This window comes from Scardinius erythrophthalmus, assembly GCF_964197995.2.
Source record: "Scardinius erythrophthalmus genome assembly, chromosome: 14".
NCBI lineage: Eukaryota > Metazoa > Chordata > Actinopteri > Cypriniformes > Leuciscidae > Scardinius > Scardinius erythrophthalmus.
Window position 1 is genome coordinate 11,352,111 of NC_138234.1, and position 19,621 is coordinate 11,371,731.

General features: G+C 35.9%; 1 protein-coding gene across 2 annotated transcripts; it reads right to left on the bottom strand.

Moving 5' to 3' along the window:
• Nucleotides 1–8,555: 8,555 nt before the first annotated feature.
• LOC308701437 (uncharacterized protein) lies at nt 8,556–19,235 on the bottom strand. 2 transcript variants are annotated; one of them, XM_081383732.1, is made up of 17 exons: nt 19,040–19,235; nt 18,827–18,953; nt 18,676–18,735; nt 18,506–18,583; nt 18,023–18,391; nt 17,841–17,942; nt 17,520–17,752; nt 17,259–17,437; nt 17,070–17,163; nt 16,614–16,964; nt 16,102–16,219; nt 15,464–15,555; nt 15,244–15,361; nt 14,989–15,093; nt 13,593–13,757; nt 11,128–11,310; nt 8,556–9,287 (listed from the first exon to the last, which is right to left on the bottom strand). In XM_081383732.1, exons 1-17 carry the CDS (start codon nt 19,124–19,126, stop codon nt 9,055–9,057), a joined length of 2,694 nt encoding a protein of 897 aa, XP_081239858.1. In that variant the 5' UTR covers nt 19,127–19,235; the 3' UTR covers nt 8,556–9,054. The 2 variants fall into 2 exon arrangements, with proteins under 2 accessions (XP_081239858.1, XP_081239859.1); XM_081383733.1 differs by lacking the exon at nt 17,520–17,752 and having other exon boundaries at nt 8,734–9,287; nt 17,259–17,319; nt 19,040–19,231.
• Between the last annotated feature and the right edge of the window lie 386 nt (nt 19,236–19,621).

Below are 19,621 nucleotides of genomic sequence, written 5' to 3' on the forward strand. Positions count from 1 at the left end.
ATAATGTTGTACATTACAAATAATTAATGATATCTGCAATACATTAATGTTGGTTATGTTCTGCTGCTCTCCCTGCTCTTATTCATGCTAGGCTGCATGGATGCACATGGAGTTCTTGTCCAGAGCAAAACTAGATCACCAATCAAAACTGTATGCTAACTGTCAATCATGTTTGATTGTGGTCCTGACTGAAATAATGTTTAATAAAATGTGGTATGTTGTATATTCTTTATACAGATTCAGTCCAACAGAGGGTAGCCAGCAAGATGAAGCAAAAAAAAAAGTGTTAAGTAAATTTTCTCTATTTAAAATGATATGATGTATCAATTACACATTGATTCAGGGTATTTGGTAACAGTTTGCCACAGTTTGGTATTGTCTATACTGGTATATTGGTATACTTATTTCAATGTTATATTGCCTATCTTTCAGATGAGTGTCCAGAATGCTGTATGAGAGTGAGGCAAAACAACTTTGAGTACTCCAAGGTTTTGAAAAGAAGAGTGAGAGAGGTTTGTCTTTCTAAAGCCATTTCAAACTGTCTTGCTTTATATCAATGTACCCTCATTCACTCATTATTAATATTTTAATCCTTTTTGATTCTACAATGAAAAAAGGCCATGTGTCCACCAAAGCGTTTTTTTCACGCGACTGCCGTATTTTTCCAATTGTTTTTAATGGGACCGCCGTGGTTTTAAAACATGCATGGGTGTAACAAGGTGCTGAGCGTATTTTACACGCTGATATACCGAGCCTTCTGCGTTTTTTACCAGTCGCCGAGAGTTGACGAATGTTCAACTTTGGGTAAAACGCAGCGCTCATCACTGTCACTTTTTACCCAGCCGTCCAATCACAGTGGAGGAGGGGCTGGACAAATGCCACACAGACCAACTGTCACATTCTGCTTGCTCACATTTAAATTTATTGGAATTTTTAACAACACAGAAATAAAATGATCTGTGAAATGAGATACTAGTACACTTTTGTTGATATTTCATATAATATGTGATTTCAGCAGAGCGCCTAGCGTTTTCAGCTGGCTAAAAACGGTCTGGTGGACATGCGGTTTAATACTGCGTTAAAAAAATGTCTTCATTGTTTGAGCACTTGACTCTACAACTGGATGTTTGGAGAACAATAATCTGGATTTAGTGTTCATGCACTGAGCACTAATTTAACCAGAGTTTTACAAACAAGATGCATACATACTTTACAATAACAGAAAATAATTTGGCTGTACGTATTGCTCATATAATGTAGACTGCTGTCCAATCAATACTTCGGTTACCAACCAATATGTTTGGGTAGGTCTTATGTTGGAATTTATTTAACGTTACTTGTTGTAGTTATTAGTTGTCTGTCTGTCTGACAAATATGAAACCTACAATTGCACATTAATGTAATTTTGCAAGTAATTATTCGTCTTTGATTTTCCTTATAGCCTTCATACTTTTTTGCAAGTATTGACATGAAATAGGTCTTAAATTCTTAAAATCTTAAAAATATTTATTTACTAATTAAATGTAATTTACTTGTTGAAACTTGCAGAAACCTTGAAAACATTAATGTAAAGATAAAATAGTAGAATGAATACGTTGGTAATGTAAAGTTAACATGAATTGAAACTGTCACAATGTTTTCATGTAATTTACTAGACCACTCAGATGTATGATATTGTACTGTACCACTTTGAAACACCACCTTACAGCAATAAATGTTCTTGTTTTAATGTTATTACATGTTAATATTTTCCAACAAAGTATATTTTGAGTACTCCTGACATGACTTACTTGCTACCACCACAATTGCAAGACTTGTGCCAAGACAAACGTTGCTGGATGTTGTGTTGTGATAGTTTTTCTGTGTGTGTTTATTCTATAGGGAACAGAGGAGGTCCTTATTTGTTGGGTTCCATGCAAGACCTGGTAGGTGTACTAATGTACAGTTTATTACACACTGACACCATACACAACAGTTTAAACATTAACAATGTTAACAGTTTTTTTTAATAGTTATATTTCATAAAATGATATACCATTTTGCTAGCCTGACAGAGTTACTCAGCAAATGTAAATTTTTACTTTAAACGTTGTATCTTTACAGTGGGACCAAATGGAAGGACTCCTGGGAGCCCTCCTCCCTTCTTGAAGAATGAGTTAAGCATTTTGTTTGTTAATTTTAAAATTATAATGAATAAAATAACTACAAAGTTTTTGGCTTGTTATTCATTGTCTAAAAAACTATGCTATATACAGTTCATACAGATCTTTAGAAATAACTTAATTTAAAATATTGTATTAAATGTCAGTTTTGTATGAATAAATGTTCACTAGTTCACACTTACATATAATTTCAGGTAGCAAGGTTTAATGCCTATTTGGCGTGCTGTCCGGAGGGAGGGCTCCGAGCTCGGATTAGGCCCGAATCCAGAGTACTCCCCCCATGTAAGTGTTCAGAACTAGAAGTGTGGAGAAGGGGTGGTGGAGGGATGATGCAAACTGTTAATGGATCGAGGTAAAACTGTTGAGTCTATATATACCCTCTTGTTTGCTGAGGGCTATCCACTCGTGTTAATTATCTGAACGTGTTCCTCCCAAACTTAGTTAATAAAACTTAATTTATATTTATGTCTGTGAAAGATGTTTTTTTTTTTTAACCTGTGTTTTTCTGTATGTGTCTTGTTTGTAAACAGGATTACTTGTAACTTGATGGATGGGTGGGGCATGGTCCAGGTAGGAAACTATCAAATTTTTTATTAGGGTTTAGATTAATTAAAATGGATGTATTTGGAGACATTTGCTTTACTATATGCCCTTGATGTTCAGGTTTGTGTCCCTTTGTTCAGATGACATTGTGTGGTAAACATCATAATGGTCCTGGTTCCACACTAGGGAAGGAAGTGGAACAGTAGTTGGCATGCCATGTAATGGCAGTTTTCCACTACACAGTACCAGCTTGGCTCGGCTAGCTTTTCACTGTGTTTTCCATTGCAGCTAGTACCTCCACAATAGTACCTGGTTGTCATAGCGACACACTCCCGCTACCCACACACACAGGGCAATGGAGGAAATCGAGTGTATATGCTGTTTTTGATCCTCTGGATGTGGCTGTTTCTCATAGCAAAAAGTAAACTATTTAAAAATGAGGGGGTTATTCACTCGTTACTTTGCAGTGATGCAGTGAATAGTGACGATTCTCTCTGACCAATCAGCAGTCTGCCTGGTTTTCACAATGTTTTAGTATCGCCTCAGCTCGCTCAGAACCTGGCCGGAGGTGATACGAAAAAAAGTACCTGGAAGCAGTTACAGGTACAACTTTTATACATGTGGAAAACCAAACAAAGGCGAGTCGGGGCGAGCTGGTACTGTGTAGTGGAAAAGCGCCATAGATGTGCCAAGTGCCATCATTATATGCCTCTGTATTTGGATAGAAGACCAGTAGCAGTTGTATCTTTTGATCTATTATTCATTGGCAATGCAATAATTATGCCTTCTAAGCATCAAACTGATTTAATATTGTCATAAAATTACATATAAATTTAAATACATAAAAAAGAGACCTGTTTAATATCCAAGAAACAAATGTAACTTGTTTTTAACAATATGAACATGATTAAACAGAATAACCTGAATTATCAAGTAATCAGATAACAAAAATCAAATGGTGGTTCGTACACTAATAATAAGTTTCTTGTAATTTTAGACTTCTAAAGCAGATCCACTTTGGGACCTGGAAACCCTGAAAGCACCAGCTGGAAATGAGAGAGTGGGCAGATGGTAAGAAAATAATGAACATGATCTGACATAAAGAAGTTTTGTGTTTATTACTAAGTTGACCACAATGTTAATCTGCTGTAGTAATCTGTAATTAAATGCTTGTCTGTCACAATTTCACAATATCTCCAGCCAAATATTTATAGCCACTTGTATGATATCTTGGTATCGTTTACATGAAGCTGCATTTTCTTTTGACGAGTAAAGATAATGATTAAAAGGTTATTTTGATGTTGGAAATGCAGCATTGTAGACTATTTGTAGATATTTGGAATTGTCATGTTTTTTTGGGACCTTGACTGCTGTGTGATGTCATCTTTTTCTTTCTGTTTTTCCTTACAATTCCTCTACAGGTTCCTGTGACTTGATAGAGGACGCTAGATGTGGGCACAACAGTTCTATCAATCGTCTGTTTGTCTGTTGGAAAATAGTGCAATTGAATTTTACATTTCAAACCAAAGCTAATAAGTGTCTCTCTTGACTGGCATCACCAGTAGCGAAATAATAATGTTAAAAGTTTGTTAGTGAACTAAAAAGTCCTTAGTAGCCTACTGCTTTAATAAATCACTGTAACTTTTGCATGAAGTACATTGACAGGGTATGTAATATTGCCTCTGATCTTCTTCAATTTCTTCATATTATTCTATATGTGTATGTATGCAATATCTATTCACTGTTTGTTGAACATCATCAAATGGAATTTAAACCATAGATGTTTTTCTGTTATGTTTTCCATATTGTATCATCGATAAAATCCACTTTCACTGACATCCTGTAAATCTGTGGAGAAATTTCTTCCTTTGTCTTGATGCATACATATGTTCACTACTGTAATAAACACAATTGTAATGGCCGGTTGTGTGAACTTAACAGAATACATATTTAAAAAAATAAATTAAAGAAAGTAGACTTATAATTGTATTCAGCAAGGATACATTACATTAATTAAAAGTGACAGTAAAGACATTTACAATGCTACAAAAGCTTTCTGTTAAATAATATAAAATAATTTACATTTACATTACATGATCCAAAATGCTGCAGCTCGTCTTGTCTTCAACGAGCCCAAGAGGGCCCACGTCACTCCTCTGTTCATCTCTCTGCACTGGCTACCTCTCGCTGCTCGCATCAAATTCAAGGCATTGACGCTTGCTTACAGATCTATCACAGGCTCAGCTCCCTACTATTTTCACTCACTCCTACGAGTCTACATCCCTACCAGACGCCTACGATCGATCAACGAGCGACGTCTCGTGGTTCCATCACAGAGAGCCACAAAATCACTTTCCAGAACATTCTCATTCACAGCTCCATGCTGGTGGAACGCTCTCCCCGGCCTCATCCGGAATGCAGAATCACTGGCAACATTCAAAAAACAGCTGAAAACCCATCTCTTCCGTGAGCACTTAACCTCATAAAAAAAATAAAAAAAAAAATCCTTTGAAACATCACTTATCAGACTTATGCTACTCTGAATAATGCCTGAACTTTGTATTCTGAGCACTTCTTGCGTTGTTGTTGTTTTTGCCTCTTCATGATGACTCGCTTTATTTAGTCCTAATTTGTAAGTCGCTTTGGATAAAAGCGTCTGCTAAATGACTAAATGTAAATATAAAATAATTATTTTAAACTTTCCATTCATCAAATAAACAAAAATTAAATGTATCATGCTTACTATAGTTTTTATTTCTCACAAGTTCATGACTCATGCAAAAGCACTTAGGCCTATAGTGTAGCCTATTTTACTGTGGTACATACGTATGTGCACTAATAAACACCATTGTGATGGCATTGCCTGCTATGAAAGTACCATTTGGACACTTAATTGACTTATTCTCTATAATGCAGATGCTCACAAGTAGGCTACATGAATTGTGCAAAAACACTTAGCAAACACTTTCGTGCAAAAACACTTAAATGGTGCATATTTTACTTGTGTGGTGCGTACACTACTGTAAAGACAATTGTTAAGACAATTATAAAGACAATTGTGATGGCATTGCCTGTTGAGTGAACTACACTACAGTTTACCGTAGTAAAAACTAAACAGTAGGCTACACTTTATCAGGGTTCTGTAGTATTCATTAACAAAGTGTTGTAATACAGTTAGGCCTACTACAATTTACTAAAGTAAGTTTCACATCCAAAAGTAAATGCAAACTACAAACAGCGTCATGTTCACCCAAATAGCATTATTCATATCACATTAATCCTACACTGTTAACAACATGCTAACTGCTAATTTCTAAGTAAGGGGGCAGTTTAGTAAAGCCATGGCCAAACAAACATTTTAAAACTCCGGCTGCAGTAAAACCTTTTTATATTATGTGCATAGATGGTTTTATAACCCTATATTTAACCCCTAATTTGCTAAGACAACGAGAGTGGTGCTGCTGATGTTTTTATAAAGCTGCTCCAAAATATTAACTAACATCTTTACTTTTTCTCAACATAGATCTATAAATACAGTGTAAGTATGACTTCGGTTTTAGGCTACTATAGGTTTGATATATTCCGTAGATGTATCTTTTTACAACCCTATTCACAGCAATACTTTGGTAACTGGAAGAACTACAAATATGGCGCTAATTTGTGTCAAGCTGGAAGGTGCTGCTATAGGAAATTGTAGTTTTAAATAAATATAGCTTATTACTTAAAATTGAAAGTAATAAATACTGAATTAAGAGTACAATTAGGCGGGATTTAAGTGGATGTAATCGCATTTGTGTGATAATATTTTATATAACTGCTAAATAGGTGAGAATCAATTTTGACCATAATTGACTGCACCCCATTTTAGTGACTCTATCCTTAAGAGTATAGTCACATAGCTAAAGAGCTCTCTATAACAATTGGTCCGATGTATTTCGCCCCTTCTGTATTTTGAATGACAAGGCTTAACACCCTGCTGAAAAATCCAGCTAAAACCAGCCTAAGACAGTTGGCTGGTCTAAGCTGGTTTAAACTGGAAGTAGCTATAGCAGATTGGTTTTAGAGGGGTTTTGAACATTTTTTAGCTGGTCTTAGCTGGTTTTAGCTGGTCAGGCTAAAACCAGCTAGGCCAGGCTGGAAAAAAGCTAGGCCAGGCTGGGAGACCAGCCATGGCTAGCTGGATTTTTCAGCAGGGCATGCACTGAGGTCAAGGTTCAGAGGTCAATATTCCAAAGCAGGAGCCATTTCCAATCTTCATACTGGCATATGTTATTCTCTAATCCTACGTCAAGGCTTTAATTTCAACATTTCATGGACACAGCTTTGTCCCAGGGATAGTTTCAGTGAAACCTTTGGAAGCCCAACCTCCAGCCTCCAACCTCACAGGCATCCCATCACAATTGTGTTTATTACAGTAGTGCACATATGCATGTACCATGTACCACACCCAAGTAAAATATGCACTATTTAAGTGTTTTTGTATGAGTCATGAACTTGTCAGCATGGGGTCAACCCTATGTTCCCACATTTCTAAGAATTTTTTTTTTCTTGTTACGAAGAATTTAGAAAATTAGGCCCTATGTTTCCACAGTCTTATGTTCCCACAGCCCTATGATTCCACAGTCTCGTTTATATTGGGTTTAGGGTTAGGGTTAAAGAAAATCAACCTTGGAAATGATGGAACATAGGGCTGTGGGAACATAGACACGCTCCCTTGAGCATCTGCATTGACTTATCAAATGACTCTCTTTACTAATCAAAAAGAGAGTAATCAAATTAGGTGTCCAAATGTTACGTTCACAGGAAGTTCGCTCAACAGGCAATGTCCCTATTTGATCATCTAAGCCAGTATATGTGGGGTTTCCTCAGGCTTAACCCTAACCCTAACCCTAACCCTAACCTTCTCTGGTTTCCCTACAACAGTCCAAAAACATGCATCATAGTTCAATTGGAGACATAAACTGTCATTAGGTGTGAATGTGACCCCTGTTATAGACTGGCCATTCATCCAGGGTATTTCTCTACATGTGGCCCAAGATGTTGGGGAAGGCAAACCAGCCTCTGAAGTCTCATGCCTCTAAAGAGGATTAGTGGTCTGGAGAATGAGTGGATGGATTATATTGACAACTTAAAGTGATTGTTTAAGAAAAGAAATAAACAATTTCTTTATGACCTGAGTAGATTTTTTTTTCTCCCCATATTATTAAAGTCAAAGGGGGCTATCAACTGCTTGGTACGCAGAATCTTCAACATATCTTCTCTTATGTTTAACAGAAAAAAAACTCAACAACTTGAGGGTGAGTAAATGATGATAGAAGTTTCATTTTTGGGTGAATTATACTTTTAAGCAGTTTAAGAAACCTGATTTGAAGTGTAGTGTGTATATATTTGGCTAAAGGGCATTTAAGGGTGAGGAGAAAACATCCTGCACAAACATTCATTACAAAGCAATTTAAACTATGTGACCAGATTCACTAGAATGGATCATGTTTTAGTGTGGTTAATTTTGATTAACTTATATAATTTATAAAATAGTCTGTTGAGGGAATATATTTTTCACAATTAGATTACAGGTTTTTTTTTTTTTTTAGAACAGCTAAAAATAAAAATTAACATTACCCTTAGCATGGTTATAAGGAGCCACTAATGGTCTAACCTGTAAATGTATCCTTACTGGAAGAAATGCTATAGAAATCCTTTCAGATATTCTAAGAGATGACAGAAAATTAACATTTTCAATATACGGTAAGTAAATGAAGTTATTTAAGTTATTTTTTTTAAACTGATAGGGTTTTATGATTTAGAATAATATAAAATGCATCATATAACCAATGCAAACAAGTAATTGTTAACTAAGCTATTACTTTATTGTAGTTGTTATCAGCAAATAATGCATATGGATGATCCTACTAAAGGAAATTTTGCTAAAATAAATGAACAAACAGGAAAACAAAAATGTCATAATAGAGCATGCCCTGGGACTGTTTAGGCCTATTTCAAACAAAAAGAGTGAGTCAAACATTTCTTTAACTTTTTAATCCATGCAATAGTGCTTTTTGAACCAGTCTTTACTCCAGAAGTGCAATCTACAAATCTTGTACATTTTTATGCAGATAAAAAAATTTAAATACATTGGAAATCTCTGGAAAATCAGAAATGTGGATCTACGCTGTCTTCGTCAGCTGATTCGTAGGAATCTGTAGACATGCTTTCATAGTTGCCAGTCATCTTTTTAATCCATGCAATAGTGCTTTTTGAACCATTCTTTACTCCAGAAGTGCAATCAACAAATCTTGTACATTTTTAGGCAGATACAAAAAATAAAAATACATTGGAAATCTCTGGAAAATCAGAAATGTGGATCTACGCTGTCTTCGTCAGCTGATTCGTAGGAATCTGTAGACATGCTTTCATAATCGCCACAGTCATCTTCTTCAAGGACATCCAAACTATCCCATCCAGTCACTAATCGGTGATATGCTTCCTTCACCCTTTGTTTTTCAGTCTTCAGATCATGCAGCTGCTTTCGAAGAAGACAGAGCAAGCCACAATATGCATCCTCTGACAGTCCTGATGGATAGGCTAAAAAAAATAAATAAATTAGGCATTATAAATATAGGTAATATAGGTAACATGAAACCAGAGGTGGATCTACAGGGTGGCAGCTGCCACCCATGGGATAAAGCCTTGCCACCCCATTTATAAGTCAGATAATATTTCTTAAAGGTGCATTATGCGATCCCGGTTGGTATAACCTCTTGTTGATATTTGAAATTATCATCAAACAAAACGGACGCTAACTAGCCCCTCCCTTCTCCTCATACTTTCCCCGAACCCCACCCCCACATCATTCTAGTCAGTTATTGACTGGAACAGTCTGTTATGTTTACTGCTTACGGGTCGAACTGTTTTTGCTCAGTTTGTTTGAGCTGCTTTTGTGGAGAACAGGCTGTCTGCAGAGACCTCGTTTCTCTACAGTGTGTTCAGGAGACAGTCAGCTAGCGGATCGTGAGATGTTGTTTGCGGTAGGTGAAAAAAAATGTTTTGGCCTAAAAGACGCCTGACATCACTGATAGCACCTTTAAGTATATTTTATGTTCATAGCCTACGTTGAAGACCAAGGAGACCCGCATCAAACAGAAATCGCCGATTTAGAATCCCCTCCCCTTCACAATGGTTTCACCCATCATCAGCACAGCAGTGACCCCTGCGAAATTTTACAGTCTGCAGTACGCAGTGTCTCCATTGACGGTATATAATAAGTGTCTCGGAAAAGAGAGGCTGATAAGCAGTTAGCAGTGAGTTTAGAGGTAAGTTTTACACCAAGTTGAAAAAGTCCATAAGCAGACAGTTAAGTAACCCTGCAACAACCACATTGTTACGTTATTTGCATACGCAATACTTTCAAATTTTTCTATGATTGTCAGGTCTCTCAGATAAGGGTCTAACAACGTTAGTCTAGCTCTTTGGGTGTTAAACTAATTAACATTAAAAATAATGTTTGATTAAAAAGGTACTTTACTGAGAAATGTTTGAACGTCATGGTTATCATTGCAACAATCCTGCATTATAATATTGTTTCAATCCAGATAACCTAAATCTACAGACCCTTTCCAAAAATTTGAATATCGTGGAAAAAGTTCATTTATTTCAGGAATAAAATGTGAAACTAATATATAGACTCATTGCATGCAAAATGAGATAGCCTATTTCAAGCCTTTTTTGTTGTAATTTTGATGAAACCTTTATTTGTTGTGATTTTGATGAAGCTTGTTAATTAATGATTACAGCTTGTGAAAACAACAAAATCGAAATGTCAGAAAATGATAATATTGCATGAAATCACACAGTAGTTACACAGTAATCTCATGCTCATTGAACCAGGTTTTGGTTATTTTGGCAGTGTGGGCAGGTGCAAGTCCTGCTGGAAAATGAACTCAGCATCTGCATAAAGCTTTTCTGCTGAAGGAAGCATAAAGCGTTCTAAATGTCCTGGAAGACGGCTGCGTTGACTGGTCATAAATCTAATCCTGATTTTGTGGTTTTCACAAGCTGTAAGCCATAATCATCAAAATTATAACAAATAAAGGCTTGGAATATCTCACTTTGCATGCAATGAGTCTATAATATTAGTTTCACATTTTAAGTTGAATTCCTGAAATAAATTAACTTTTTTAAATTTTTTGGAAAGGGTCTGTATTGATGGCTTATGTTTTATGACAAACGATAGTTTGCCTCAGGTAGATTAACAAGACGACCCTAGGTTGCATTTTGGCGAGAGTTACCTTTTAAGAAGCAACTTAGCGATGTATATCAATACACTAAATTTGACATGCCTGTCAAAATTCTTAAGTAAACTCCAATGAGAGGTAAAATATTTATAATTTAATAATCAATGATTTCTGAGAAAACAAACACTTACTCTTAGTAGTGAGGCCATCTGACAACGCATCAGTCTGATCGTTTAGATCTTTGACACGTCTGCAGATGTGATCCCAGTGTCTCTTCATCTCCTCCACAAGTATAGCCTCTTCTTCCTCAAGTCTCTGTACTTGCATCAGCTTGTCAAATACCTTTTTTTTCAAGGCCAGAGAAGCATCACCAACTGAAAATGAAAATGAACTTGATATGTAACAAAAAATAAAAGGTATGATACAAGTTTTTGGACGTTTATCAATTAAATAAATTGTTTACATAAATTAAAAGATTTAATCACGTCAATATAAACATTTCTTGATAATCTACTCACCCCAATGCCAACCAAAATGTTCATTTCTCTATTTCTTAAGTTTTTTTAATAAAACATTTCAGGATTTTTCTCCCCATGATGGACTTCAACTAACCAGGGAAAACACAGACCAACTTCTGGCAAATGTAGATTTGCTCTGCAAGTTAGTCTGGCCAAGAGTCCATTTAAGCTCATTTCTAATCTTTCCAAATCTTGGCAATAATCTCAAAAGTTGAGGTGGCTTTACACAATGATGATCGCTCTGATTGGTTTTAGGTCTATCCAATTACCCCCAGCGACATCCGTTGGTGAAGCGCAACAACTTTGAAATGCGTTATTATATTAAAATTGCAAACACATGAGGACAGTCTCAATGAAAGACCCACGACTGACAGAGGAACGTGCTATTACATTTCTCTCCTAAATGGTAGGAGATTAAATTAGATTTAATGGAGCATTTTAACTGTGACAAGATGATTGACAGGGCAGTTTATGTGACAGGATGTATATGAAAGATCCGTCCAATAAAGATAACAAAGTAGTATGTCCCAAAGCTTGCCTACTCTTTTGCTACACATTCAAAAGTACATTTACATTTACATTTATGCATTTGGCAGACGCTTTTATCCAAAGCGACTTACATTGCATTCAAGGTACACATTTTACATTTTGTCAGTTCTTGCTTTCCCTGGGAATCGAACCCATGACCTTGGCGTTGCTAGCACCAACGCTCTACTGTTTGAGCTACAGGAAAGCCCAAGTAAATACCTTTTATTCACAAAAAGAGTAAGTAGGCAAATTGGGACGCAGCATATGGCTTTACACAATGACGATCGCTCCGATTGGTTTTTGGTCTATTCAATTGCGCCCAGAGGCATTTGAGCAACGTCTGTTTGTGTTCTTTGAAAATGAGTTGTTAATGAAGCTTTTCCAGACCCTATCTCAGTTACGACTGAGAAGGGTCTGGTTTTAACCAGGCTAGACTTCAACCACAACCAACATATTGAAGTCTAAATCAATGCAGTTTCAAAGGGCTCTACACAATAGGGTCTTTATCTAGCATTTATATACTCTTTAACCACAGTTGTTCATCTTGTGATGGTCTGCCAGGCATCCGGTTCAAAAAGGCAGGGAAGGGGCGAAAAATTCCATCTCATTCTCCTCCAAATTCAAAATTGTTGTCGGACATCTTTGATTTAGTTTATTATTACCATTTAAAAAAAAAAAAAAACTCTTGTGACATTTCCAACATGACGACGTAATTTCCGGCACGACCAGCACAAGATGAACAATTGTGGTTAAAGTATATCAATGTATATATATATTTTTTAGAAAATGACCAATCGTTTAGCTAGATAAGACCCTATTCCTCAGCTGAGATTAGGGCTGGGCGATATGGACCACAACACTTCTAATATACATGCATTTGAAAAGCAGATTTCTCTAAATTTTCTCGGTTTGCTTTCAGCTTAGACATAACCAACTTTCTTTATGTAAACCTTGTGTGTATTTGAGAGTATTAGCAAAATAAGACTCGAAAGATAACTTAGTCCAATAGTAACCAGGCGCTGTTAAATAGGCTTCAGTGCATGTGCGCTTCAGGTGTTCGTGCTCAGTAAAGCGCATGTTAGAACAGCCCATCAGCAGTGAATGACACGTTTAACTGGGAAGGCTTTAAAGCACATGGAAATAATGAACTTTTGTGAACTCACTAAACTGCAGTGTCCCGTTCCTCTGCGTTAACATTCGACGCAAGTATGTGTCGCGCTGTACCCTAGGCTGTTGAGATGCACTCTACATAAGCAGTCAGCAGCTTGCTTGGAGCAATGATCACAGTGCAAATTTGAACTATATCGAGATCTATGCGATATGGTCGATATGGTCGAATTTTGTATCGCATTTTAAAATATATCGATATATTTTATATATCGATATATTGACCAGCCCTATAGCTGATATTCTACAAAGCCCTTTGAAACTGCATTGATTTTGACATCAACATATTGGTTGCAGTTGAAGTCCATTGTGTTGAGAAAAATCCTGAAATGTTTTCCTAAAAAAATATATATATATTTTACACTGAAGAAAGAGAGACATTGACATCTTGGATGGCACTGAAGGGAGTAAATTATCAGGAAACTAATCATTTATGGTCATACCCATTTCCCATGGCCAGATAGGCGTTTCTGCAGCAAGCAAGTCATCTGCAGAATTCAAAGCTTTGGTACTTGTTGGAAGAGAATTGTACTTGGATATTGCATCGGATAACTTCTTCTTCTCTTCGACAATCCTCCGTCGGACTTTGTGCCGCTGCTTGTTGCGATCTGGGTTATATAAAAAAAGGTGATTAAAACAGCCCATTTAAAAGAAATTAGGATTATCCAAATAAGAAACAACAGATTAGGGGTGTGACGAGACACCTATCTCACGAGATGAGACGCAATGGGTTCACGAGAACGAGGAAAGATTTTTGCACAATATTTTATTCAAATCCTCAATGGTCAGGCCAAATCATGACTTGAAAAATTTGAATTGTTTTACTGATAATCTTCTAATGAATGTCATTTCAGTACTACTTCATTGGAGTATGAATTATCAAATGCTTACAGACAATTATATACAAGCACTTTAAAAGGTTTTGCCAAACTCAACTGACTGGTTTTTCTCCTATATTATTTAAGTCTCTTCAGACCTTACTGTACATGAAAACATAAAAATAAAAACAGTATAACTAATAATAAAAATACAATTTTCTTAGTCTTATTAAAGGAATAGTTCACCTCAAAATCAAAAACTGTGTCATCATTTACTCACCCTCAAGTTGTTTTAAACCTGTATGAATTTCTTTCTTCTGCTGAACACAAAGAAAGATATTTTGAAGAATGCCGGTAACCAGACAGTTCATGGACCCCATTGACTTCCATAGTAGGAAAAAAAATACTATGGGAAGTCAATGGGACCCAAGTTACCAACATTATTCAAAATATCGTTGTGTTCAGCAGAAGAAAAATTCATACAGGTTTGAAACAACTTGAGGGTCAGTAAATGATGACACAATTTAAAAAAAAAAATTGCAAACAAACCAAAAACAGAGACCAGAGTCACAGTACAGAGATATAAGTTTGATATTAGGTTATTGTATGCAGCTTAAATTGCACACATTAGAAAGAGCTCTTGTTTTATTTTCACTTTCAAATTCACGATTGCACGTACTATGTACCCGGAGCAGCGGTGCTGAACACGTGTTCTACAATACAATACATGCAGGCTCTTTTATGCAACAAATCCGTCGCAATCTTCACGCAATCAGTGAAATGTGATTCCTGTTACACTATTAGCAACTGCAACTCATGTTGGATGAGCAGAGCAGACTTTACAATAGTTTACAATGGTTATATTTATTTTTTTAACAGCAAAACATCAGTGGAGGCATGTAATGGGAATGTAACTGTGACATTCTATGCTAATTTCATCTTGTCACATTTTAGTCAAGCAAGATATTGTAGCAAGAGATCTCGACACACCCCTACAGCATATATAGAGCATTTTATTTACCTGTTAGCCGATACAAATCTCTCTTTTTCTGCTGAATGCCTAAATACAACCCTTCAATCTGATGCTGCAATCCCACTGGATCGTCGGTTCTACTGCCATCGGGAACTGTTTAAAATAGCATATCAGATTACTGAATCAGGACATTAAGCAAGAAAAGTATTTTAAGATTTTACTTCAAATAAATTATTAAAAACTATGATATTTACTTAATATAAAAACTGTAAAAATATGAAAAACAAAAAATTGAGAATGCACCTTGAGTTGCCCATTGCTTAACATCGCACACCCATTGCTGCAGCTCTATTTTGGACTTAGCCAGGACTGCCTGAACCGCCTCGACATCTTCCTTGGCTTCCTTCATCTTTTGCCCAGTCTTAAACATAGATGAGATTAAACATTTAACTGAATATGACTGTTTAAAAATAAATTAATAGTAAATGTATGGCTTAAAACAACTGTTTTAAATGCGTGGTACCTTGATATACCGCTTAGACAAGTAAATGTGAAGGTTCTTCCTCTTTCTCTCATTCCATCCTTTAGCATGAAGGGTGATCATGTCCACTCGTGCTAAACAAAAACAAAAAACAAACACACAAACATATATACAAACACATATATATATATTTTTTTTTTTTTATGTCTATTCACTGCACATTGATATTCCAAGATTAAAGGAATTGTCCATTTCAAAATTAAAATTCTGTCAAGATTCACCCTCAATTTGTATGGAAGTTGTTCACCCTCAATTTTTTATACAAGAGAACACAACATATATTTTGAAGAATGTTGGTAACCACGCAGGTGATGGACCCGATTGACTTCCATAGTAGGAAAAAAAATACTATGGAAGTCAACAGGGTCAATCAATGATGAAAAAAATATTATTTTGAATGAACTATGTGATTTACGAAAAGCTAAACAACTAATATGAGCACAAATATAAATTTAAATAATAATAATTAACTGAACAATTCCAATAGGGTCCTCACACCATTGCTGCTCAGGCCCTAAATCAGGCATCATTTTCATTTTTAAATTTGATTATGAAATTTTAGATTATTTTGTCTAAATCTATGGACTACAAAAATACAAGGCTGTGTACATGACACTTACCAGCCTTACTCATATATTTTGTTGTAAGAGCAACACGTGATAAAAAACTGTTAACTTGCTCCACTTCTTCACCAATAGTAGTGCCTGCTCCCGTTTGATTTTTACCACTCCACTGAACCTATAAAACAAACCGGCACAATTTTACAGACAAATCAAGTTTAAAGTGAAAATGAGTATGCAGAAAAAGATATTTATATATAAATATAACAAATTATAATTGTTACCTTTAACAATAATAATTAAGACCTTTAACAATTTCATGTTATTTAAAACAATTGATCAACGATTACCTTTACACAACTGCGGGTAAAAAAAAAAAAAAATCCTGTACACGGTCAATACTTGCACAACTGTTATTAAAGTTTAGATCCCATGACCATCATGAATGTAGGTATATTACTGTGATGAAGGTCATGGGACCAAAACGTTGTTAATGGGCTATTTTGATACATGTGCAAGTACTGATAATGTGCAGGATTTTTTTTTTTTTATGTCATTTAAAACAGAGTTACCTCACAGCTAGTAGAGTGTCCCTTTGCGTGCATAACAGAAAGAAAAGGCTTCATCTCTGTTAACGGCTGCAGACGTGGAACTGCCTGTGCAACTTTTTGCAAATAGGGCCAATATCGGCACATAATGTCTGTGCAGAAGAATCTGCAGTTTGTTTTTGTAGCCACTTCATTTTGCAAAAACATTGGATAGGCAAATATTTCCCCCCTCTTCATGTTGAGTCCTTTAAGCAAAATGTTGTGTCTGCACACTGCCACCTCCAACCCTTCCTCATCCAATTTATTGCTTGACTTTTTTGAGGTCTCCCTGGCAGCAGCCCATGTTGACTGTCCACATGTGCCTCTCCCTTTTACCTGCAAGACAGTAATAATCATAATAATAAACAACATTATCAGTAAAGATGTATAACATATATACAGTTAAACAACAAAAATACTAATAAAATGATGGAAACATACAGGGTTGGTGTTTTGCTGAATGAAATCAACAAATGCTGCCACATCTTCATCCTTGGCAATGAAAATACCTTCGTAGAAAGGCTGCTCCTCTACTCTATATTAATTACAGTGGAACAAATTGGATTAGAGGGCCAATATACACTAAACATGTATAGAAATATTCCTTTAATATATTAGTTATGCTATTACTCTTTGGCTTTGTTAAACCGGTATAGTTTACGGTTTCCATCTGCAGACACAGCAACTGCATCTGGGACACATGCAGGGCACAAGAAATGATCGACTCCACTGAGCTTCTCTTTCTCATGACGACAATAAGTCCATTCCAAAAATGCTTTTTGGAATGTTTTGCCACAAATAGTATCAATCTAGCAGTGAAAAAAAAATTTTAATTAATTGGGGATAAGGAAAAGTTCATTAACAAAATTAATTGTAATTTTTTAAAAGTACCCGTCCAAATGTCCGTGACCTATTCTCTAACATGTTCACAAAGGCTTGTCTTGAGAGGCCTGGTGCAGTGACTTTGAACTGCTCAAAAGATGTAAATAGGTCAATCTGATATATAGTTTGAAATGCAGAAGAGCCTGGCCAGTAACCACTTTGGATAAGGTCCTGCAGCTCAGGTGTCCATGTTTTGTGGCATGTAATGCAGCGCCAAACAGGCAAAGAGAGGTCATAGCGACCTACAATACAGTCCAAATAAGTTAGTGACAAGCCTGAATATCAAAAATTTTGGATTGAGTAAATACTTTGGTTTTAAAGAGTACATACCATTTATGTTGATGAGATGTACTAATCGGCCAGCACTTACAGACATGTTTTGAGCCACACAACTGCAAATGTTTTGCGGTTGTTGGATGGGTAACAAACATGCTAAAGAAAAGAAAAAAAAGAACATAACTAACATATGACTTAGATTTTTAGACAACACATCTTAAAAATGTTTTACTTACCTTGCTCACATAATGTGTGTTGGCCATTGATGTTCTTTATGACATTTGATGGAGGAATAGGTTTAAAAAAAAAATCTAAAAAACACTCCCTGTTATGCAAAACAAGGTATTGGTGGGTTGACACATCACAGTTGTCGCAGTAATGTGGTTTTGGCAAACAGTCCTTGCACCTTATCACTGCTGCATTCACTCTGCAGTGATCACAAGATACGGAAAATACCCTGTCCGAGGCAAGCGAGCAGTCCAAGAGCTTTTGTCTTGCTTCCATCCAATGGTTTTCAGACACTATTTTTCTTACTGTCCAGTTGTGAGATGCAGACATACTTTTCTCTGAGATAAGTGCATCATGGAGCTGATGTAACTGTATGTCTTAAAAGCCAAAAGTCATATAAAAAACAAAGTCATTATCTATTATAATTTATCAAAACACAGATAATGGTTTAAAAAAAAATCTTGACAAGATGGAAGACTTTTGTTACTTACCAATAGCACACTGTGCATTGATGCGTGTATCTGAACAATCCTCATTCATAGACTCAGAGTCAGCAGCACTTGAATTTACTAGAATATATATATTTTTTAAATCAGTAAACCCATTATTGTATTTTTTATTGGCTCTTTTATAAACTACTAAATGGACACAATCGGCTTACCAGGATCAATCAAAGTTTGGTTGCTTGTTGATGCATGGACCACTGAAGCTCTGGATTTACCTGTAACGTACCAGTGTAAAAGTGATAAGCCTCTATACGATTTTTGAAAACAGAAACATTAAGAGAAAATAAACATGATATTATCACTTACCTCCTTTTCCTTGTTTGGCTTCTCTTTTTGTATACACCAAATGACCACTTTTGTCTCTTTTTTTCCATCTGATCCTTGGAACGTCTTTCTTTTTTTTTTTAGGTCGTGATTTAAGAGCAGTATCCTCCTAGCCATAATGATATATGTTATCAGAATAAAATGCTACAAAACGAACAGTATCAATACTTACAGACATTTCAAGAGACAATTTACTTCCTGCAACTCCTGCAAATCAGACATTATTTCATCGATGTCGAGTTCAAATTCTGCAGATGGATCAGAGAAATCATTGGTGGCCATTATTACAGAATGGTTTTCAGGTTTACAGATGGTTATTTACAGGTATAGGCCTGTAAATTCACAGCCAGGCCGCGGGTCGTCTTCTTTTTTTAAATTGCAGTTGTCAAACAACTTTTAAGTGTGCATTACCGCCACCTTCTGATATGGAGTGTGGATCACATTCGCCGTTGCTCACTACTCTATAAATAAATAAATAAATATATAACCCCATAAATATCTAAAGCATTTACGATGCTGATCGTAGCCTGATCAGTCTGTGAATGTTCAATGTAAGACTATTTATATTTGCTTACATTCACTGATAACAAAAATAATAAAACGTTATCAATTAGCCTAAATGTGATTAGTCCCCTCTATATGTAGCCTATATGTTAAATTCAAAAGAATATGTATGTATATAATATAGATATGATTATGGGGTCAACGTACTATTTTTTTTTACCAGGGTTAATTGAAGCTCAGCTGGGTGTCCTCATGCTTACCAACGTTAACTTG

Coding starts and splice junctions, on each gene's coding strand:
- LOC308701437 (XM_081383732.1), bottom strand. CDS start 19,126: ATGGCCACCAATGATTTCTCTGATCCATCTGCAGAATTTGAACTCGAC. Junction 17,438..17,519: donor GGTCACGGACATTTGGACGG/GTACTTTTAAAA, acceptor TTTCACTGCTAG/ATTGATACTATTTGTGGCAA. Junction 13,758..14,988: donor AGATTTGTATCGGCTAACAG/GTAAATAAAATG, acceptor TATATAACCCAG/ATCGCAACAAGCAGCGGCAC.